At 48.5% G+C, this 23,809-nt stretch overlaps 1 protein-coding gene across 2 annotated transcripts in view; it reads left to right on the forward strand.

Annotated features, from left to right (window-relative positions):
* The window catches only part of RGS9 (regulator of G protein signaling 9), a 63,099-nt gene that overhangs the window by 29,730 nt on the left and 9,560 nt on the right, over positions 1–23,809 (forward strand). For both annotated transcript variants that reach the window (XM_035026203.1, XM_035026204.1), the window contains exons 10-17: positions 5,262–5,291; positions 6,017–6,078; positions 7,976–8,089; positions 11,604–11,719; positions 15,449–15,536; positions 17,387–17,525; positions 19,879–19,964; positions 22,171–22,288. In XM_035026203.1, the coding sequence (XP_034882094.1) occupies positions 5,262–5,291; positions 6,017–6,078; positions 7,976–8,089; positions 11,604–11,719; positions 15,449–15,536; positions 17,387–17,525; positions 19,879–19,964; positions 22,171–22,288 (753 nt within the window). The remainder of the gene's footprint in view (positions 1–5,261; positions 5,292–6,016; positions 6,079–7,975; positions 8,090–11,603; positions 11,720–15,448; positions 15,537–17,386; positions 17,526–19,878; positions 19,965–22,170; positions 22,289–23,809) is intronic.

Here is a 23,809-nt window from a genome sequence, read left to right on the forward strand (position 1 = left end):
GGCACTAGCCATGGGTGGTGGCATGCCTAGGGCTGGCCTTTCCTCTCCTGACCCCGACAGGGTGACCGTAGTCATTTTGTGATGAGGGCCTGTGTGGTGTGTTGAAGAAAGCTTTGATCTCACCGTGAGTCCCAGCTCAGCCGTTCCCTGGACATGTGATCTTGGACAAGCTCTTGAGTTACTCGTAGCCTTAAGTTTCCTTACCCATAAAATGGGAATAACAGTAGCTCCTTCCTCCGAGGATTAAATGAGGTCATTTATGTGAAGTGTCTGGAATGGCATCCAACATGCAGAGGCGCTCCAGGGACAGTAGCTGTCATTATCCTAATGGTCGCCATGCTGTGAGAGAGGTCATTTCTGGGATGGTGCAGGAGAGGGTCCTGGACTTTTCTAAAAGACAGAGAGGGAATGTGATTGGAGAGGGGAGGGACGGCTTAGGAAAGAGAATGGACTTTCAGATTGGGCCCAGGTCAAATTCCTGGTTCTGTCATTTATTGGCTCTGTGACTTCCCAGGTCTGTGACTCTTGCTCTTTTCTGATCCCCATTATTACCCCCCCACCGGCCCCTGCCCCCAACCACACCCTTCCAGTCTGCACCCAGGGTCAGTATCATGGGAGGTGACCTGCCTACTGGGCCATAGCTCTGCACTCAGTAGGGCCCTGCGCTTGGGCTAGTGTTCGCCTGGCATCGCCTTAAAATTCTTAATGCTTTCTTTGGATGAGGGGTCCTGCATGTGCATTTTGCACCTGGCCCTGCAAATAGCGCCATCTGTCCTGCCTCCAACTGATCAGGAAGCTCGCTACAGGACAGACTACTTCAGGGGATTGCGACCTCAAATTCTTGTCTCTTTGGGCAGGTCGCTTCTTCCCATCTCTTGTCTGCTTTGCATTAACTCCGTCAGTCCCCAGACTTCCTGGATTCTGACTTTTGACCCTCTCTCTGCTCTCAGTGCCTATATTCCCTGATTCCTCATGGTTGTCCCCATCTTGTATTTCACTCTGTGGCTTGCCCGACCCCTCACCTCTGTTTCAGTGCATATTCCTGCCTGGCTGCCTGGTCCCAGGTCCTTGCTTGTCCCTCCTCCTTGCTTCCCACACCCCTGTCTGCAATGGCCCCAGGCCCTCCCAGGGCATGGCCTGACTGACCCCTCCTGCCCTGTGACAATTTTCTGCAGCCCGCATCCGGGTTGGGAGGCCAACAAGCCAGCCACAGAGCTGTGTAAACAGGCTCTAGAAGCGTCCCTATTTGGGTAACTCCTGTAAAGGAAAAAGAATAAGTTAGAATTCCAAGAATGTGTAGTATTTGAAGATTCTTTAGGCAGAGTATCTTACAGTAGCACAGTGTGTCACTCGGATGAGGAATAAAGAAGCGACTTCCCTCCAGCAGGGCCAACTGTTGGGAAGGCAACGGGTTTGTGCATGAATTACAGGGAGAAAAAAATGTTTATTTCTTATGTTGTCATGAAGTGGTTGTCTTGAATTGGTTAGAAATGTGTGTGCGTGCGCGCGTGCGTGCGTGTGTGTTTTCTGATGACTTCACTTTAATGTCTTTTTTATGGCCTTTGGTTGAGTAATAACAACATGGACAGGCTTATGAGATTTAGCAAATAAAAATACTGGATGCTCAGTTGAATTTGATTATCAGATAAACCACGAGGAACTTCTTTAGTATCAGTATGTCCCAAATATTGCAGGGGCATCTTGTGTTTTATCTTGTAATTAGGGTCTACACCACACTGTGCCTCCTCTCAGCAATAGTGTATGAACCCTACTCAGTAGCCCTAGTATGTTGAGCCTCTGCTCTGTGCCAGTCACCTCTCTGTATTATCTCATTTAATGCCCTCCCCCTTTCGTGATCCCCCTTTACAAAGGAGGAAAGAGGCTTTGAAATGCTAAATAACTCATCCAAAGTCATAGAGCCAATAAGTGGCAGAACCAAGAATTTGACCTGGGCCCAATCTGAAAGTCTGTTCTCTTTCCTAAGCCGCCCCTCCCTTCCCCGATCATGTTCCCTTTCTGTCTTTTAGAAAAGTCCAGGACCCTCTCCTGCACCATCCCTATGTCCACACACACTTAACAGAACAGAGATGGCCTGTATGTCCATCTAGAGGAAGCTGATCCCATGGAAAGCTATTTTTAAAGCTAGAAACCAGTAAAATCCATGTGGGAAATCCAAGGTAGAGGTGGGGAAGCCTCCGATTCAACCAAATCCACTGCTGTCCAACTCCCAGAGGGTGGCCGGTAATCCTGGAAATCCGAGAATAGTCAGCAAACCGCACCACCGATGCAGAAGCCCTAGTGGGGTAATACAATCAAATAAAGTGAATTAAAATATGAAATATTTTAACACACCGAAGACTGAGATAATGGCCCCAGAAATATATTAGGCTAAAAGCCAGGCCATGCCAGGTGGAGGAGAGATGAGTGTGGTTGACTTGCAGGGACGGCTCCCCACGGAGCCCAGAGAAGGACAGGCAGACTGAGGATCTGGCTCATTTAGTCTCTGTTGGTCCGCTCAGGAGTCCCATGCTTGCAGGAGGTTTGATCTTGGCTCCTGGGCACTTGGCAGGAGGGTGTTCAGGCACTCTGGCTGCTGAGCACAGGCCTAGTATGATTGCAATCTTTACCACTGTTAGTGTTTTTTCTTCCTTAGCTTTATTGAGAGGTCACTGACATAAGTATATAAATTTAAGGTGTACAGTGGAGCTATGCATACATTGCAAAATGATTCCTACAATAAGGTTAGTTAACACCTCCACCCCTTTGCATAATTAGGATTTTTTTTTGAGTGTGTGGTGATGACATTTAAGATCTACTCTCTTTAACAACTTTCAAGTATATAAAACAGTATTGTTAGTTAAAGTCACCTTGCTGTGCGTCAGATCGCCAGATCTCATTTCTCTTACAGCCGGGAGTTTGTTTTTCTGTCATTAGTGTTGATTAAAGAGTGTTTCCTGTCTTTCTGTTGCATCTTGTGATTGGGGCTTTATCTCTCTTTTTGTTTTAATTTAATTTAATTTAATTTAATTAGTTTTTTTTTTTTTAAGATATTTATTTATTTGACAGAGAGGGACACAGCAAGAGAGGGAACACAAGCAGAGGGAGTGGGAGAAGGAGAAGCAGGCTTCCCTTGGAACAGGGAGCCCGATGTGGGGCTCGATCCCAGGACCCTGGGATCATGACCTGAGCCGAAGACAGACGCTTAACGACTGAGCCACCCAGACGCCCCATTGTTTTAATTTTAAATTAAATGGCCAGACAGAATCAGTCCACGGTGTAGCACCCGTGGCTTTAAGGCAAAGAAGGAACTGGTGAAGAGTGTAGGCTTTTTTTCTGAGCCTCATGGATCACTCCTCAGCTTTGCAAATGGAAAATCTAGGCTTGAATCCTGGCTCAACCAGTTGCTGAGCAGGAGGTTTTGAGAGAGTTGCTGTAATATCTCAGCGGCTAGGTATCCCCAGCTGAAAATCAGAATAAGAAAACTTCCCTCCCTTAAACTTTGTAAGGGATCAGAGAGGTGTAAATTGCTTTGCACTAATTGCTAAGTAGTTACTATTATAGGCAAAGGTCCAGAGTCCACTTTGAACAGAAGGTGTAGACCAGTAGATATGATTTTTAATCCACTTGAGCACACTCTAACAAGAGAGTCTGATTGTATTAGATTTGAATGCAAAGCCACTCTGGTCCCAGGGTCCTTTTCTTCCTGAAATGTTAGTCTTCTAAAACAGTGCCTTATGTTAAGAGACAATAGAAACAGATAATCAGTGTCGTTGCCAAAATATGGATCATTTGGGGAGTGTCTTCAACTGTTTAGGTGGAAAAATATTCTATTAAGCTTAGAATACATCTCCATTTTTCTAGGCCTCCAAGCACATGGCAGTTATCATTTATCTGAGGTTTTTTGAGCATCTACCGTGCACCAGAAATTAGGCTAGAGGCAGGCATGGTCGCCCTGCTCCTAATGGTGCCTGGTGGGTGATACATATATGAAATAGAATAGCACAAACAAATATTTAATTACAGTTGTGGTAAGTGCTATGAAGGAAGAAGTTAGGGTGTGTGTGAGTCCAAAACAGAGAGACCTACATTTAATATTTGAGATAACTCTCCCTACTCTCCCACCCTGGAAAAAAGGTTTCCTCTGAAAAGCAGTGACATAAAAGCAATCCACTGAAGCAAAATGAAACCCCGCATGGGTTAGAAAGGAGAGTTACGTATGTGACATTCCAGATCAGACCCTCCTCCATTCCTTGTCAATGGGCTCATGGCCCAGTACTTATTTTACTAACTGGCTAAGGGAAATAGTGTCCTCCTTGGGCTTCTGATTCTCTTCTCAGTGAAGATCTGGTTGTATTCAGCTGCTTGGATACCGGCAGCCAGGAACGGAGATGATCAATTTAAAGTATGAGAGTCAGTACCAAGCGGCCCCTGGACACAACCAAAGCTAGGAAAACCAGGACTGGAATCACCAACTATGCCCAATTTTTGAGAGTTGCATGGAGCCGAAAAGTGTTGCTAAGGAAGCATGTCAGATTATAGAGGATTTTAGTAGGAGGCAGGTCTGAATGGTTTCCAGGAGCTTCTAAGAGCCTATACATGGAGTCTTTTTTGAGAGCCAGCCTTTCCCTGCTCAATCGCAAAAAATCCAGAGAGAGGATGCAGCTCACCCCAGGCATGAACCTGCTTCAGCTGCTTCAACAAGAGGATAGGACCCACCTGATATGATCTACATTGGTACAGCTCCACTCTAGGACTTAGCTCTTGGTGGACGCTGGTCTCAAGTTTTTTAATTGTGTGCTTTATGTTTGGCAATGTGGCTCCCCCCCACCGCCAGTTTGTATTGGTCAAGTTGTTATGAATACCTGAGGAATGGATCTCACCATTCAGAGCTCTCTCCTGGGAGGAAAGAAACAAACTTTCCAGCTGCATATTTGTTTCCCGACTTTGTGTCTCATCCCATTTAGGATGGTTCTGTAGGCACTATGGTAGATTGGGACCAATCCCAAGCATAGTCTTGAATCATCTTGGCTTTTGGGAGAACAGTGTACAGTTAGAGTAGTAAATCATATGCATTCCCTCATCAGAGCCTTAGCTGAATTAATTCTCCAGTGGCGGTGGTCATGGGAGATGCCTGTCTTTTAAGTAAGAAAAGGTGAAACTGTTTTTTTCATGGGCAGGGATTTTTATTTCTCAAATGGGTATTTGAATTATAATGACTTAGTGGCATCTGTTTAATGGTTTTTGCTTCTTTGTTTTTACAGAAACAAACAATCACTGCTGTCAGAAAAGAGGTAATTAGTTTCCCAGTCCCAGGGAAGTTTGATTTTCAGTCCTCTAACAAATTATATGTACTTTGACTTTATGCTCTGCCCTCAGTAATGAAATGAAAAACGATGTGTAATGTTCAAACAATTATTTCTAAATTAATGGACCGCACAGAATGACAAAGCATCTTTTGTAAGATCGAAATGGATTGGTGCTGAGGCTCAGGATATGAAACAACATCAGAAGGCCTAGATCTGAAGGACGTGGGATGGATGCCATAGTGTCTGCCTCCCTACCCCGATCCCTGCTCCTACAATGACAGGGCCGTTCAGAACCTCTCTGAATAGACACACTACCTATTTTGGCAAATCTTGTGTCCAGGGCCCAAGACAGAGCCCTGGAAGGCATTGGCTCTTGAGGCTAGCCCTGCTCTGTGAGTCAGGGGCACCTGAGGGGAAAGCCCAGCATCTGTCCCCATGTCTCGATTTAATGCTCCTTAGAACTTTTTGTATTTCCAATTGGTGCCTTTTCCCAGACTGATACATGATGGGTTATGGAGGTCTCTAATTTGGAGTTTGGGATCACCTGTCTGCTGTGGCCCTGTGTCCTGTTAGTACTGTGGTGGGTGGCTTGAGGGGGTGGGATGGCAGGGAAGTGGCTTCTGGTTCTGGAGGGCGCGTGTAAGGGCTGGTGTTAGTGGCACTCAAGGGTGGGGAAGTTGGGCATCCTTTAACCACTGTGTCTCTTCCAGATCATGTATTACCAACAGGCCTTAATGAGGTCCACTGTGAAGTCTTCAGTGTCCCTCGGAGGGTATGTCTCTAATTTGTTGGTCTTGCTGAGGCTTGAACAAGAGGTAGACAAGAGGAGAACCTTCTGCTTTAAGGCAAACTTGAGCAGTCTTGGGCTGACATAAGATCCTAAGGAGCTCTGAAGGATGAAACCAGTCTTTTAAGGATTAAATTCCTAGGTCCTCAGTCTGCGTGTGTCCAGGTCTCATCTTGGGTTAGGCAAAATCAGGGATGGGTGAGGTTTTATACAAGCCTCACCTTTCTTGGAATCCACTAATGTGTGGATGGACAAGGTGGGAAGAATAGAAAGTTCATAGACTGGACCCTGTGGGGGATCCACAGTAGCCCGTGTTCCTATGAGTACCCACTCAAATTTATTAGAGATATGTGAGTTACGTTTACTGGTTCAGTGTATTATTAAATGTCCACTGTTAATCTTCGATTTAAAATCCAGTTACAATTAATTGGAAATTTACATTTGACGTATTGAACACTCAGGGTACCTTGATCCAGTCCCCCATACGACATTACTGGGGAGACACAAAAGGATTTAGTGCCCCCCAAATGTAAGCAGTTATCCTTCTAAAATGTGGACTTCATTTTAGGACCACCTTGCTAACTAAGATTTTCCTGCACACATGGCTTATTTCTGGAGAGGCACAACGTGACTACTCATTTATTTTGACTGTATGAGACTTGAGTAATGGTACCGATCAAGATGGAAGATGTTGTATTTTGCCCAGTGCCTTTCTTCCAATATGGTTAGGAGTTAGGCTCCCATAAAAATCTTCAAATATCTTTTTACATCTTCCCAAATCCCTAGTTTGCAAAACCGCCCACCTGAGAAAATGTGCCCTGACCTCCCCCACATTTTTCAACCACTTCTGTCTGCAGCTGCTGAGCTCCATTGGTCACAGAAGGGCATGTACCCATATACTCAGTGGACACTCACCTTTAGGTTAAAATGATCATCATTGTTTTATGATAAAGTGAAACCCATCTACAGTGATGTTCCAGAAACCCAGTTTAATGAAACCAAACAGAAAGCACATTGAAGGAGGCTCCAAGGCTACTGGATACTTCTTACACCCACTTTCCAATTTTTATTTGTTTTAGTGGTTCAGTACCAGAATTTGACATCATTTGTGGTTGGACCTGAGGCCAGTTTTCTTTTTTCTTCCCTTCAGCTGCTCCACTGTAAAGGTCTTGCTGAGAAATATAAGAGGGTCTTGGGAGAAATGAAGCCAAGGAGCTTGAGTTTGTCACAGAACTATAAACTTAATGCTCTGGTATATCTCTAGGGCATGGGTTCTGTTCTATCGAAATTGCCTAGCTATGGGCAGATGTTAGAGTAGGTGTCTCATGTGTATGCCGTACAAGGAAATGTGTTGCCTGGGAAGGTCTAATTCACAGAGAAGGAATTAGCTCTTGCTCACATTTGTGAATGTGGGGTTCACACCTCATTGAGACCCCAGGCTTTGAAGTTCCCAAATGTAGGGGTTCTCCTGACAAAGGGTGGAACGTGATGTGAGGATCTCAGAGAGACCATGGCAACCTCATGCTTCCAAGATGGCGCCAAGACACTGGTTTGAGCACACGCAAACCGAGTCGGCTTTGAATTTGGAAAACTCCTGATATAATATAAAGAGGCCTTATTTTAATGGAATAGGTGCGGTAGAGAAATTGCAAAGGAATTGGATGGGAAGACGATGTTTCATCTCACGAGTAGAACAGGGACAGATCCTGTCAAATACCTGCCAATCCCGAGGGCTATTAGAGCATTTTTCTAAGAAGGCAATAATAAGTATGTAACTAAATCGATAAAGAGAAAGGAGGACAGGCTGGTCAATCAACCTGAGTATTGATTTCGTCTCTTGGGTGTTGAGCTTCTAGGAAATCATTTTCCATTTGCTTTTCAGGATCGTCAAATACAGTGAGCAGTTTTTGTCCAATGACGCCATCATGTCAGGCTGCCTCCCTAGCAATCCTTGGATAACAGATGACACCCAGTTCTGGGACTTAAATGCCAAATTGTATGTATTTGAAAAAATAGCTTTTTGTGTTATAATTCATGTGCCATACAATTCATCCAGTTAAAGTGTGCAATACACTGGTTTCTACTATATTCCTAGAGTCATGCAACCATTACCACAGTTAATTTGAAAACATCTTCATCACCCAAGTAAGAACCCCTCCACCCCCCAAAACCCCTCCAGCCCTAGGCAACCCCAAAACTACTTTCTCTGTGCCTTTGCCAACTTGGACATTTCATATAAATGGAATCGTATAATATGTGATCTTTTGTGATTAGCTTTTTTCCACTGAGCATAATGCTTTCAGGGTTCATCTGGGTGGTGCAGTGGATTAGTACTCCATCCTTATTTATGGCTGAGTGATATTCACTGTAAGGAGATAGACTTTTTAAAAATCCATTCATCAGTTGATGGACATTCGGGTTGTTTCCGTCTTTTAGCTGTTATGAATAATGCTGCTGTGAACATTCGTGTCCAGGTTTCTGTGTGGACGTATGTGTTCACTTCTCTTGGTTGTGTACCTAGGAGTGGAAATGCTGGGTCAGACGGTAACTCTGTATTCACAATATATTGCTTCTGAAAAGAAAACGATCTTTTTTATGGCTTTGCATTTTTGACATCTAATGAGAGGAAAAATAAGGTCCTGGAGGGCAGGGCCCTCTACCTGCCTTGGCAATTATACCACTCACTGCTTTGCTCTGTTTGTGAATTATAAACAGTTATGGCTCTTGACAAAGGCGGAAATGCAGAAAGACAGCGTAAGCCAATGAAGGAAGAAGAGAAGGTGTAATAGTCACACCAGAGGGAAAGATGGAGGAGGAGGGGAGGAAGGAAGGGGCTGGTAGGAGTGGATAAGGCAGGTGGGGTGATGGGAAAGATCGAGAGCATCAGGTGCATACCACAGTTCAGGTTGCCACCAAAGTCATTACCACGTAAGGCCTGAGGACATGCAGGTAGGACAGATCCAGCTCAGTGGAGAGACATAGCTTTCCCATAGCTTGGGGAACCCTTGCACCCATTCCTTCTGGCCTGCTATGGGCAGCTGATGGGTTAAAGAGGGCTCTCATCTGGAGTTTGGGGTCACCTGTCTACAAGTGTCACTTGCAGAGCTGAAGACTCTAGAACCACCCACTGGAGAAGCTTCCCTCCCACTCTGGGGGCTCCAGTTATTGTGGTGGTTTTCTGGAGCCTACGCCTGCCTCCCAGGGTGTCAGGGCAGAGAAGTGACCTGAATCTCCTTGTGTGCAAGGATGTGCAGAATTCCGCCGTCCGTGAGGAGACGGTGGAGCCACCTGGCCAGGAGAAGGGTTGTCCCGGGAGGGCTTGGGACAGAGGTGTGGAGAGCCGCCGGATTTTATTTTATTTTTTATTTTATTTTATTTTTTTAAAGATTTTATTTATTTATTTGACAGAGAGAGAGACAGCGAGAGCAGTAACACAAGCAGGGGGAATGGGAGAGGGAGAAGCAGGCTTCTTGCCGAGCAGGGAGCCCGATGTGGGACTCGATCCCAGGACCCTGGGATCACGACCTGAGCCGAAGGCAGACGCTTAACGACTGAGCCACCCAGGAGCCCCAGAGCCGCCGGATTTTAAATGAAATGGAGAATATGGTATTGAAGCGTGAGGCAGAGATTTGCTGGGGAAAAGAACATGGGAGGTACCAAATGTCCCGCTGAAAACAGGAAGCCTTGTTCGGAATGGGTGAGATCTTAAAGCTGTATTAAAATCACCTGGGAGGGTTCAAAATGAAAAAGAAACAAAAACCAATGTCCAGGGGCGCCTGGGGGGCTCGGTTGGTTAAGCGACTGCCTTCGGCTCAGGTCATGACGCTGGAGTCCCGGGATGGAGTCCCTCAACGGGCTCCCTGCTCAGCGGGGTGTCTGCTTGTCCCTCTGACCCTCCCCACTCTCATGCCCTCTCTTTCTCTCTCTCTCAATAAAGAAATAAAAATCTTTTAAAAAAATCCCAATGTCCAGCCTTCACCCCCAAAGCCTCTTAATTGGCCCAGGCTACCTTCTTATCCTCACCAGTGGTTTTTAGAAGCTGCCATTGACTTTAATGAACAGCCGGGATTCCTAACACCAGTTTGGAGCTTTGGTTCCCAGTGTGGTCCCTGGACCAGTAGCTGCAGCATCCCTGGGGAGCTTGTTAGAAATGCAAATTCTCGGGCGCCTGGGTGGCTCAGTCGGTTAAGCGACTGCCTTCGGCTCAGGTCATGATCCCGGAGTCCCGGGATCGAGTCCCACGTCGGGCTCCCTGCTCAGCAGGGAGTCTGCTTCTCCCTCTGACCCTCCTCCCTCTCGTGGTCTCTCTCTCTCATTCTCTCTTTCAAATAAATAAATAAAATCTTAAAAAAAAAAAAAAAAAGAACTGCAAATTCTCGGCCCCACTGACCCCTGTGAATCCGGAACTTAAGGGATAGCGCCCCGCAGTGTGTGTTTGTCTGAGTCTTCCAGGTGATTCGGACGCATGCTGAAGTTCGCACACCACTGTTTTTGTTCGTTTGTTTTTTGGATCTGCTTCTTGTGTGAGCCTTGGTCTTCTCAGCAATAACACGGGGTTGACAAGGGTCAGCTCACAGCGTTCTCTTAAGGACCCAGTGACGTGCGTGTAAAGCACAGTGCCTCCCAGGCGGTGACATTCTGTAAATGGTGGCTCTTAATGTTAGTACAGGGTTGTTACTGTTTTCACGCTCTTGTCAGAGAAAGCATGAACCTGCTTGGCTGATTTAGAGCCCATGAATCGTAGCCGGCCACGGTTCTAGCTGCTACGTTACTGGGAGGTGTGGTGTCGTGGACTTGGAAACCTTTGTTTCCGAGGGGCTGTGTTGGGTTCTGGAGAAGTTTATAAGGAATAGGAGAAATGCCCACTCTTTTCCTCATTTTCTGGAATGTTAGACCTCAGCCAGCTGTGCTCCAGTGTCCTACCCGGGAGCATCGAGACCTTTTCTAACAGGGAAGTGGTTTGGGACTTGCGTCTTGGATCGGGCTCTGAGGGAGGGTGCCTCGGTGACAGTAGGATCTGCCTGGGGCTCGGGGCCTGCGGGCAGGCACAGGAAGAATTATCGACTCCTCCTAGATGCGCCTGTGCTCCCGTGGTGAAGGGGCGTGGGGCGGGGTGGCAGTGACCCCAGCACCCATCACCGGTGCTGCTCTGGAATTTTCTTCTGGTCTGGTGGGGTAGCCTGACCGACCCTCTGCTGGCCAGTCTCCACAGGCCTTGGAGGGGGGCATCTGTGTTCCTTTGCCCTGAAGAAGAAGGGAGCCGGCCGGAGTATGAGGCTGTTCGCTGTGAGCATCCTTCTTACCTCTGGGGTACCAGCTTTCCAGATGAGTCCCAGGGGACTTATCTGAGGCTGCATGTTCCTAGCAAGTGATTACGTGGTTTGTCTGTCTGTGCAGGGATTGAGGGAGGAGGACTGGGTTGAGCCCTGGGCCATGGGACTCGTGAGCTTAGTGGGGGCCCGTGCCTTGAATTGAGTGTCTGGTGCATTTACAAATCATCATCCTTGCAGGGTAGAAATCCCAACCAAGATGCGAGTGGAACGATGGGCCTTCAACTTCAGTGAATTGATCCGAGACCCCAAGGGCCGACAGAGCTTCCAGTACTTTCTCAAGAAAGAATTCAGTGGTGGGTCTTTTGATTTTTTAATACAGTTTTTTGCTTTTAGAAAAAAAAAAAGAAACACTCCTGTCCTGTCTGGTATAGGGTTTCGATGATTTCTCAGTAGATGTTTTCCCAGCTCTGCTGCTGGGTGCTCTTCTTGGACATGTCCTTTCCATCTGTTCCAAGAGGCCCCACAGTTGGGGTGGGGCGGGGGCGGGGGTGGGGTGGGGCTAGGGGCTTGGATCCGCAGACGAAATCCATGCAGCTAATGCAGCATGACTCGCATATGCAAGGGCTCTGTCCCCTCTGGCTGTTCTCACTTCCTCACGCTGATTCTGGGGTCACCGATCCAAGAGTCCTGCGTCCCCTGCTGCGAAGTGCAAACTTTCCCTTTTTGTCTAGCAGCCCGTTTCCTTCAGCTCAGCGCTTCTCTGCCCAGGTTGTGCATTCGGTTCACCTGGGGGTATTTTAAAAACATCTGCCAAGATCCCATCTCCAGATGCTCCTTTTTAAAATTGGTTTGGGGCGTGATCTCCGCAGGTGCGAGAACACCCCAGGTGATTCTCATATGTGGCTGTGATTGAGAACCACTGTCTCAGCTCCCGCTCTGCTGCCTACACACAGGGCCTTAGGAGCATGCTGGTCTTAGTGGGATGGGGGGGCGGGCATTTTATACTCCGTCTCCGGGTGGCTCAGCATGGTAGGGAGGCACTTGTAACTTGAAAATTAAAGGCACGATTAAGACCAATTTCATCAGGCTGAGCACTCAGGTGGCTTCACTTTTGCTTTGCAGATGTGCTTTTATATGGGATTCGTTCATTTGCTTACTGAATCCCCAGCCCTGCAGAGCATCATCATATTTGAACCTCCATTCTCAGCTGCTTCCTCTCAAGACCCATTTGTCTATGGGGTTTCGCCTGAAACTAATCCCAGGGGACACGCCATTAGCCTGTTTGACTGCCTGATGCAGCACATTACATTATAATATGGATTCCTGACAATCCTTCTCTCTAATCAAGCCTAATTGCCATGATATGATAAAACCCAGAATAGATGATGGGAAAGGCAAGTGCTTTTAGCAAGGGCCGGGAAGCAACTCTAGAAGAAGAGGCTAGGGTGCCATCTAGTGGCGAAATGACACACTGCACCCTGGGCTTACCCCACCCAGGGCTTGGTTAACAGTGAGAATCCCTTGAAAAGATTTCCCTGTGTTATTAAAATAGTATTTCTGGTGATCTCTTTAAGAGATTCCCGAATTGTGAGTTTTCTCATTTAAATAACATTAAAAAAATTGAGATCTACTTCACATACCATAAATGCACGTACCATGTAATTCACATGCTGTAACCCTTTTAAAGTGTACAGTTCCGTGGTTTTTAGTGTATTCGCAAAGCTGCACAACCATCATCACTATATAATTGTAGACCATTTCTTACCACCTCATAAAGAAGCCCCTTACCCATTAAAAGCCATTCTCTCTTCCTCTCTCTTCCTCTCTCTTCCTCTTCCTCTCCCCCTCCCCCCCGCTTCCCCCCTCCCCCACCAGTCCTAGGTGACCAGTAATTTATTGTCTATCTGAATGGATATGCCCGTTCTGGACATTTCATATAAATGGAATCATGCGATGTGTGGCTTTTTGTCTTCTTTCACACAACGTAGTGTTTCCAGGATTCATCCCTATCAGAGTATTTAAGGGAATATCCCATCGTATGGATAGACCACGTTTCTCGTTTATCCATTCATACTTTGGTGGCCCTTTGGGTTGTTTAGACTTTTCGGTTCTGGTGAATAATGCTGCTTTGCACATTCATGCACACATTTTTGTGTGCTCGTTTATTTTTTTTTAAAGATTTTATTTATTTATTTGACAAAGAGAGACATAGCGAGGGAGGGAACACAAGCAGGGGGAGTGGGAGAGGGAGAAGCAGGCTTCCCGCCGAGTAGGGAGCCCGATGCGGGGCTCGATCCCAGGACCCTGGACCATGACCTGAGCCGAAGGCAGATGCTTAACGACTGAGCCACCCAGGCACCCCTAATACTTTATGGTAATAAAATATTCATCACATAAAATTTATCATTTTAACCATTTTTAAATGTATGGTTCGGTGGTGGTCAGTACGTTCACCTTGCTGTGTTCCCTCACCACCATCCATCTCCAGAGCTTTTTATCTTCCCCGAATGAAACTCTGTCCCCATGAAGCACCAACTCCCCATTCTCTCCACCCCCCAGCTCCCAGCGACCACCATTCACCCCTCTGTCTCTATGAATTTCTCTATGTTAGGTACCTCATAGAAGTGGAATCATATAACATATCTTTTTTGTCCCTTTGGATTGGCTTATTTCACTTAGCATAATGCCTTCAAGGTTCATCCATATAGTAGCCTGTGTTAGAATTTTATTCCTTTTTAAGGCTGAATCATATTCCATTGTATGTATATGCCACGTTTTGGTTATCTGTTCATCTGCTGATGGACATTTTTGCTCCCACCTTTGGCTATTGTGAATAATTGCTCATTTAATTTTAACCTTAAGCAACGGCTTGTCTTTTGCATGGGTAAGGTGGTCTACATCGCACTTGACGTGAGACTGATTGGCTGTCACTTAAAAGCATCGCTGGTCTGTCTACTCCTGCCCGTGATCTTAGTCCTAAGAACACCCTGAAGTTCATGTTGAAGAGGAAGGACCTCTCTAGAGTGATGGGACAGACGTCCACTAGTTGAGAATTGTGCTTTTTCCATTCCGACGCACCTGAGAGCTTTCCAGCAAATGCTGTGAAAAGAGAGGAGGAGGAGCTCTTGTCTGTGTCCCCATCCACAGCATGCCGTGATTTACACGCATGCACACACATATGCACGTACAACACACACGTGCGCACACTCACATGCAGCCCTCGCTGTCCCGCTGGTGTGATCATCTTTATTTTCTCAGGCAAAAGTGACCACCTGGGATGATTGTACCCAAGCGCTCACACCCCCTGTGGGTGCTGTGGAGAACTGAGTTGAAAGGAAGGGAGGGCTCAAGAGGAGACCAGCTTTCCTCCTGGGCCCAGAGGAGCTGAGTCTCTGTGGCTCCGGGGACCCTTTGTGAAGTCCCCCAGCGGCCGGGCCTTCCCCGAGAGTCAGTCGGTCAGCGTTGCTCTTGGAGAAGCCTCTCTGTAAGGACCCCTGGCTGGAATATGCCCCGCGGGGGGCTGTCGAGCAGGGGTCTGCACGCACAAGGGAGGCAGAAGTCATGTGCGCTCACCGAACATGAGCAAAGTCAACAGGGGCCTTTGTGAAGAAAGCCTATCGGGTAGCAAGCAGGACTTGCTCACAAGCCTATCCTGTGCTAACTCGTTTGAGCAGGCTCCGCTCCAACCAAACTCCAGGACAGGGGAGGCTGGGACAGTCTGAGGGGGTTGCTATGAGCTCCGACCTGCGCGTCACCCGGGAAGGGCCTGCAAGCCCAGTAGACGCATACGGCTGCAGACATGGTGGGCTCCAGTCTGGCTCATTTCAGAGACCACGCGTGGGGCAATCCCGGGGTTAACAGTGTTCTCCCGGGCTCTGGAAGTAAGACGTGCCTCCTTCTCTTGAGGGGTGTTCTGTCCAGCCTCACAGGGCGCCCTGGCTTGTTCTGCAGAGGGGAGATGCTCCCTGGGCTGCGGGGACTGAATCGGCCTCAGCTGACCCATCTCTCTTCTTTCCTCTTTTCTTCTCCCGCCATGTTTCCTGCCTGGCTTTCATCTGCATGGACCCCTCCTTCCCGTGCAGGGGAGAATCTGGGATTCTGGGAAGCCTGTGAAGATCTGAAGTACGGAGATCAGTCCAAGGTCAAGGAGAAAGCAGAGGAGATTTACAAGTGAGGACTAGCCAGATGGTTGGGAGAGCCTCCCCGTGGGCCACCCCATTGCACTGGAGTTTGAGATGGAATGGGAGGGACCACATTCCTGGTGTCGGTCTCAGTCACTGCACCTGCCATGCTATCGATAGATACCTCCCCGCTAAGGCTTGCAGCTTCCTCCCCCAGAAAGTCTGGGGAAGCACGTGATGTCACTGCCCTACTCCGACGGGAATATGCTCAGGAGTTCAAGCAAGCTGCCCTGAGTTACAGTGCGGTGCTTTGTTTTTGACTAAGCCCCCTTCGATGTCCCGAGAGGGGTGTGCATGTGTGCATGTTTGAGAGTGAGGAGAGGGACAACAGGCGGGGTAGGAACACCTCCCATCCCCAGCCATCTTAGGGAAGCGAAGACCGTAAGGGGAGGGAGCTTCCCCAAGTCTCTGGGACCGTGCACCCAGCTTGAGGTACAAATGTAGGCTCATTTCTTATTTTGCATGTAATGACTCTAGACCCCACTAATTCAGTGTAGCAGTGAGTCTGTTCCACTCCAGGCCTGCTTCTCCCCGAAATTGCCCTCTATGTTACCCACGAACCCGAGGTTCCAGTTCAAAGGGCCAGACCTGCCTCTTCTGGCCGGGTGGGGAGGAAGGGGAGGGGTGAGGAGACCCCCAGTGCTGCTGAGCTACAGAGCTGTTGAGATGTGGGCCTGAGCATTCACCCCTTTGCACCTCTGGTGTCCTTCTGACCGACTCAGAATGGGCCACTGCAACTTTCGGGAAGGCGCCAAAAACCCCGAAGGGAAGAGCTGAGGGCTCACTCCTCATGCTTGGAGGTTCTTGCACTTTCTCAGGAATGTGCCCACCTCCTCCCACAGGGAGTGGCTGCACGCACAGAGAGAAGGCGGGGTGCAGGTGGGCTTGTCCTTCCAGGAAGGTCCTGTGATACCCATGCTCAGAACAGTCGTGCCTGACTGCCTCGCACACCACAACAAACACACACACGACTCCTAACTCCAAAGATCCCCTAGAAAAAACCCTGCTGCCTCCAACTTTCTATCAGCTTCCTTTCTCCCCAGGCTCCCCCGATATGTCATCTTCATCTGAATTCCAAAATTTTAATGAACAGTTTTGCAGTGTGGCAAAATGTTCACGGATTTCTAATCCTGAAACAAGTCAGAACGGGAAACGTTGGGGAGCCGTGCGGCTGAGTTTGCGTTTTCACTGGGGCCATCTGCAAGGATGCCGTGGTCCTCCACCCCCGGGGTGCTGGGACTTTGTGCTGCCTCCTGACTCAGCGTGTGGGATTCATTTCTGACTACCTCTAGAGCACCTGGCTGGCTCTGTTGGCAGCTCTTGATCTGGGGTCAGTGAGTTTGAGCCCCACGTTGGGTGTAAAGATTACTTGAAAAAAACCCCCCAAAACCTAGACATTTCTAAATACATCTAGACTGGGCCAAGGGAGAGCAGAAGGCCTGGAACACCTGTTTGGAGGTGTCTCGGCCTGGTCCCAGGTGGGCCCCAAATCCTCCTCAATGAGGCAGAAGGCATTAAGTTGGAAATTGGGTTCTTTATTCTAATGGCTAGTGTTGCCCCACCAACATTCTGCTCCCTCTCCTACGGGTTAGGAACACCAGAGTTCGGTATTCACCTTCTGAAAACTGGCACGACTGTTGTCTTGCTTCTACGAAATGTCGCTTGACAACCTGTTCAGACTCTTCAGTGTCTCCTAAAAAAAAGGCCAGCTTTCATTCCCGGGGACCCGCCTCCTTCCGGGTGACCTGAGTCACGGCGATCCCTCCCTCCCAGGCAGCCGTGAACTTTCATTAGCCAGCTCGGTCGAGCTGCTGGCTGACATTTTGCTCCCCGCTCCAGGCTCTTCTTGGCCCCAGGGGCGAGACGGTGGATAAACATAGATGGCAAAACCATGGACATCACTGTCAAGGGGCTGCGGCATCCCCACCGTTACGTGCTGGATGCAGCGCAAACGCACATCTACATGCTCATGAAGAAGGTAGGTGGGCTCTGCGTGGACGCTGGTCTGGGGCCAGGAGGCCCTTCCCTTCTCAGGGACCTGGAAAAGTCTTTAGATATGGGAACACAGGGAGATGCTGTGTGGCTTCTGCTTTGCTAGTGTTGGGGTGCAGGATTGTCAGTGGGCTCTTCCCCACAACCACTGGTCTGGAACCTCCCTGGGCCTCCGGCCTCGGCGGCTGGGGTGGGGGCGGGGACCACTGACAGTTGCTCTGTGTGTCCTTAGGGGCTGTCACCCGGCCATAGTGGTCCATGTACCCCTGTCATTGGTAATGAGACGCTGCTGGAATAGCTCTTATTTCCCGAGGGCTTGGGAGTGGTAGTCATGGTGCAAAGCATGGGACTTTGTATCAAGGACCACCCATGGGACAGGACTTGCTTCTCCAGAGTCTAGTTTGTCCAGAGTCTCCTCGGGGGTGGAGTCGGGGGTCAAACTGTGTCTTCCTGCCTCCGAAGGCTGACCTCTTAGTCTCTACCCTTGAATTGTGAATGGTGGCAGTTCCGGTGGCCCCGGCCCGAAGGAAATATCACAGGTTGGGGGTGGGGGTGGGGCGTTTAGTATGTGAAAGAGACAAATATGGTGTGATTATGGTAAAACCGAGCAGGGATTCAGGGAGCCTTTCTGGGTTATTAATAAAAAGTGAACATGGTGGGAAGTTTTAGGAAATTGTTAAAAAAAAACCCAAAACCTGAGACAAAAATCAGTCTCTTTCTTAAGAAACAGAATTTGGGGCTCAGCCTTGGCCTAAGGAGGTTGCCTAGTTTGGTTCTTATTTGGTGTCATAATAAGACTTTGTTCAGGGGGTGCCTGGGTGGCTCAGTCGATTGGGCAACTGACTCTTGATTTTGGCTCATGTCAGGACCTCAGGGTCATGGGATCGGGCCCCCACAGGGAGTTCTGCGCTCAGTGGGGAATCGGTTTGGGATTCTCTCTTTCCCTCTTCCTCTGCCCCTCCTCCTGCTCACACTCTCTTTTTCTCTCTCAAATAAATAAATCTTAAAGAAAGAAATAAGACTTTCTTCAGTTGCTTTAACTTCGCATTACTACTTATTCCTCTTATGGTAAACTATCTCTAGAAACTTTCATTATGTGATGACGGTTTGTTTGAGTGGCAAATTTTTATTAGCATCCCTTAATTATATATTTTTTATTTAGTTTTGATATATACTGTGTTATAAAGAAATATTTTTACTTTGCTTCTAAGATATGTAATAGTTTAGAATTTTCACCCAGTCAGATTAGCCACTTTTCTCCACTTGCTTTCCATCAGTGGGGTTTCTCTGTTTGCCTTGCAAGAAGATTCACAGGAAGGTTCCCATAATAATGGTCTTCCTTCGGGTATTTTAACATACGTTTTGATTCTTAAAAATGTGGTTTTATACAAGCGTCCACAGAGACACCCAGGGAAGCCAGATACTTGGCAGAATGAAATGGAGTCGTGGGTAACTTAAGAACAGTGTATATGCTTAGCAGACTCTGTGTGGCTATAGGCTGTAAACTGGCAATAAACTCAATGTGACCCAGTGATCCATAATCCCCACTCCCAGACTCTGTCCTGGTTCTCATAACTTTTAGCCACCACTTAGTCTTTAGAATGGGACTGTTTCAATAAACTTAAAAAACTCTCAGTCCCTGGGTTGTTGCTGTGGACATTGTCCCATGTTTGTTAGAACGAGAGTTTTGAGTTGACTTGGAAGTGACAAGCATTCATGAAGTGACTTCTCTGAACCTGCCCAACGTCCCAGGAAAGATCCACACAAGAGAAACCTGACTCTGGGTCTTTTTTTTTTTTTTTTTTAATTCTCTTGCTTTGATACCTAAATTCAGGGCAAAAAAGGGGATGTTTGTGGGCTTCGAAGTGGGTTCCATGCTCATGGCAGCTCATTTTTTTTTTGGAAGGAGGTACTGGGGTGGGGGGGCGAGGTGAGATACAGGTGTCCTGTCATCTCCTGCTTACCTCACGGAAGACCTCCAAGGTGGATTTTAGTGTGGGGGATTATGGATCACAGTGTAGCCAAAGTACCGCAGCATCCACAGGAGGCTTGTGAAGACTCCGATGGTCCCAACCTGGGATTTTCTGATTTCGGAGGCCTGGGTGAGCCTGAAGACGTGCACTTCTAACAATTTGCCAGTGAATTTGACGCTCCCGATCCGGGGACCACACTGGAGAACTGTTGCTTTAGACACACATCTGAATGCCTTTCACACAAGGATACGGATTCCCTGAACTTTGCCATCTCGGTGCCCAGGGAGGACTCGAACACTACAAGCATAGTAGTTTGACTTGACTCTTCCCCTCTCTTAATTACCATTTCTCTCTTGTTCCCCCTAGGATTCTTATGCTCGCTACTTAAAATCTCCAATCTATAAGGAAATGCTGGCCAAAGCTATTGAACCTCAGGGAACTACCAAGAGAAGGCAAGTGGAGAGACCTATAATTTGCTGGTTGCCTGCCGCTTTGTTTACAAGGAAGGGAGGGTCTTTTTCAGCCAAATAGCCATGATGGAGATATGTGCTTGACGGAAATCCTGGGGACCAGGAAGGATTTCTTAGGGGTAGGATTGCCTTGTTGGCTTCATAATACCCTAGCAAGATTTCCTTAGTAATTACTGCGAGTAAAGTAAAGTGACCCTGACATGGATTTGAAAAAGTGCTGATTATCCCACCGATCGTGACCCCAGCGCAAACAGAAGCATCTCACTGGTTTGTTAATTGCTGCACTTCCTCACCTTGGAACTGCTCTGTGAGAATTAAGTTAGCCACATCCTTGTATCCTTGGAAAGTCCTAAGACCTTAGCGAGCATAGCAGACTCCACTCCCAAGAAAAACAGCCGACTCATGGGGGAGATGAACACTGACATCCTAAGTGTGACCCCAGGGACCACCTTTTAGTGAGTCCCCCGTTAACTGGCTCATGCTCACCTTCCTCATTGGAGATGTGGATCGTCCCAGCTGGCCGAACCCATGGGCAAAGGATGAAATGTTCTGAGGGGCAGTCAGAACTCTTTTCTGGGGAGGAAAGAGAAAACTCTGTAGGGACTGAGGATTCCAAAGAGGAACCAAATGACAGCTTGAACAAAGACATGGGACTTTGGTGGAGGTTTTCCCAGCGCCAGCGTGTGGCCTGTCCCCCCATGGTTAGTAAATGCTGCCCTGTTTGCCAGCTCAGCTCACGCTGGGCCCTTTTCCAGCATCGCCGGTCAATTCAAAAGAGGGGTGATTGGACCGGAGCTTTTATCAAAGGAGCTTAAAAAAAAAAAACCCAACTTGGTTTCATTCTTGAGGATAAAGGCACTGTTATAAAAAGGAGAGAAAGGAGGTCTCTGTGGTGCTATTTTTCTTCTAGGTTTACCAGGGAAGGAAGGGAGTTCAGCATCCCTGGGAGCTTGAAAGCTTCTCCTTTAAGCCCCAAGAAAGGGGCATAATCGCTCCAGAAGTTCTGCCAGAAAGTATTAGGGAAGGAAGGAGAGTCTCGTATTTCTCTCTCCAGATATTTTCTCAGTTGGGGCAGACCTGAGAAATCAGCTGGGATCTTTTCTGGAGCACCCCGGGTGCCTGGCGAGAGGCCCCAGCTGCACCACTTGGCTTTGGTTGGGGAACTGTGGTCTGAGAATGTCCCTGTGAGTAAGAAGACACGTGGGAATGCTCTCCTACTGAGGGAAGCTCAGCCTGTAAATATGTGGGGATGGCAGTGGGTGTGAGTTTGTCCCAAGGCTCAAGGGTGGCAGGCAACATGTGAACCTTAATTTCTCTGGAACAAGTTAAATTGAGCTCCAAGCTCCCCCTTGGCAGGGCTGGTGGACCCAAGTTCAGGCCTGATTTACTGGTGGGGAGCCCTCTTCTTCTTCTTCTTCCCTAGGGTAGATCCAAGAATTCTCTGGGCTTTTATAGTCCAGGGCTTTGGGGAGGTCCTAGGTTTTAAGTCCCCCATTGCTGCTGAAATGCTTGTTTTCCAGGCATGTGGGTGGCTCAGCTGCTCCCCATTGCCTGCATCAGTCAGACACCTGGAGCTTTGTCCTGGTGCCCAAGGCCATGGTGGACAGAGGTGGGTCCCAAGAGCCCGTGTTTGACTTCTTTTGAGGTTCTGACTCATCCGGTGCATGCACCCAGCACCACCAGCCCCCCAGCCCTCTCCAGGCCTCTTCCCCCTTTCTCTGTGGGCCCCGCCTTGCCCTCTTGGACAGCCCAGCTCTCTTCCTCCTTCCTAGATCCTTGGCTTTTGAAAACAAATGCTCCAGCTCCCCCTGAGGCCAGAACCCTTGGGCTTCCAGTATCAAACTCCCCTTGCCCCCTTCTTTCAGGAAGAGCCCATGGGAGGTTAAGCTGACACATTGATTTCTAAACATTCTAGAAGGTATGTTATCGCCACCACAGGCAGTTCTCCTTGGGCCTAGCCAGAAATGTGATGGCAGCTGGTACTCATCTGGCCCATCCTCCAACGGAGGAGAAAGAGCTAAGGTTGAACATGCCCCTGAGGTACCCCCACCCTTGGGGCTCACTGGGAAAATGAGGGAACAAGCCCAGATTCTGGTCCTGCAGCTCCGTGTCCCACTAGGGGCTACTGTGTCCCTGCTGGGCGAGCTGGGCAGCTTTCCACCAACCGCGGCCCTGTCCTTCCTTCCAGCTCCAGCCTCCCGTTTATGCGGCGCCACCTACGCTCCAGCCCGAGCCCCGTCATCCTGAGGCAGCTGGAAGAAGAAGCCAAGGCTCGAGAAGCTGCCAGCACAGTGGACATCACCCAGGTCATGAGCAAGCTGGACCGTAGGAGCCAACTCAAAAGAGAACTACCTCCTAAATAAATCTGCAGTTCCTGGGGGTGGGGGTGTGCATTTGGGAGAGGCGAGCAGAGAAAGGCAGGGTCAGTCGGAGTCTAGAGGATGCGATTTCCCGTTAGTGGGGAAACCAGGTTCATCCCATATTCCCCTGACCTCCTTCATGGTGGATTTCCCAATGCCTCGGCAACTAGAGCTCATTCTCCCGCTCCAGCTCACCAAGGGACAGGGTCGGCAGTGGTGGGGGGAGGTCACTTGACTCAGTGGCTGTGTGACCGCCTCTCTCACTGTGGGGGTTCTTGTAGCGGGAGCATAGAGAAAACAGGCTGCTTTGTGTGCCACCATTTGCTTTAGAGAATGAATGAGAAGGTCCCCCTCCTCCCTCAAGTCATCGTTCTTTCAGGTACATCAGTTTCAAATAGTTTAATGAAGCTCCAAACACCACCTCTCCAACTGAGACTCTGCTTCTAAAGCAGTCTGGGATCCCTCTGAGGGACTAGCTGCAGGGTCCCCTAGAGATGCACGTCCCCTGGACTCCCCTGTTATACCTTCATGGAGAGGCCCTGCTAAGACGTTGCTGGTGAGCTTGTTCTTGGTCACAGTTATGGAGAGTCCTTCCCTTTTGTTTCCCCATCCCCCGATACTGCTAGGGGAATATGTAGCTGGTAGGGATGAAGAACTCAGGCCGGAAGCCTCCAGGGCAGTCAAGGGGAAGTGACCTTCTGAGGAGCATCAGTTTGGATAAAGGAAAGGCACTGATGTCTTCATTCATGGGAAGAGAGAGGGTAGATACCGGACCTTTTCAAGATGAGTTACGGTCAAAGATAATACTCTTTCAGATATTTTCTAGATGTTGGTGCATCCTTCCTGTGTAGCTGTAGCCTAGGTCAGCCCTGTGGTCAGTGTGGAGGGAGAGGACAGTTCCAACTCTGACCATGAGAGGACTACAAGATAATTCTTGAAGTTAGCCTCACCTCATAACACCTGTGTAAGAACGCAAAGGAGCTAGAACAAGTCAGCGAGCAAGGGACCAACACAGCACAGCAAAAAGACACATATACTGAGTATCCACTATGCACCAGGCATTGGTGAATACAGTGGACATGGTCTCCATCTCACGGAGCTTATAGACCAGGACTGACAAACAATAATGAAGCCGACCATATCAGTACCTTTGCTGACAACCACAAAGCTAGAGCGGCATACAATAATCAGTATTTATTGCTCATGGCTTTAGGGTCATCTGTTTGGCTCTGTTGATCTTGGAGGTCACTCCCCTGCCTGGGGGCTCGATCTGTGGGAACCCGAGCTGGGATGAGTGGAATGATTCTTCTCTGCTTCTCATGTCTCCCGTCCTCCAACAGCTTGGCCTCGGCATGATCTATGGTGGTGGTGGAATTGCAAAGGAGTGAGTGGAAATGCGTAAGAGTCTTGAGGTGTAGGCTTCAAACCAGTGCGTGGTCTTCTACCTCATGTTCTTGGCCAAATCAG

Source organism: Mirounga leonina, unplaced genomic scaffold, assembly GCF_011800145.1.
Source record: "Mirounga leonina isolate KUSES-001 unplaced genomic scaffold, KU_Mleo_1.0 Mir_197, whole genome shotgun sequence".
NCBI classification, from domain to species: Eukaryota; Metazoa; Chordata; class Mammalia; order Carnivora; family Phocidae; genus Mirounga; species Mirounga leonina.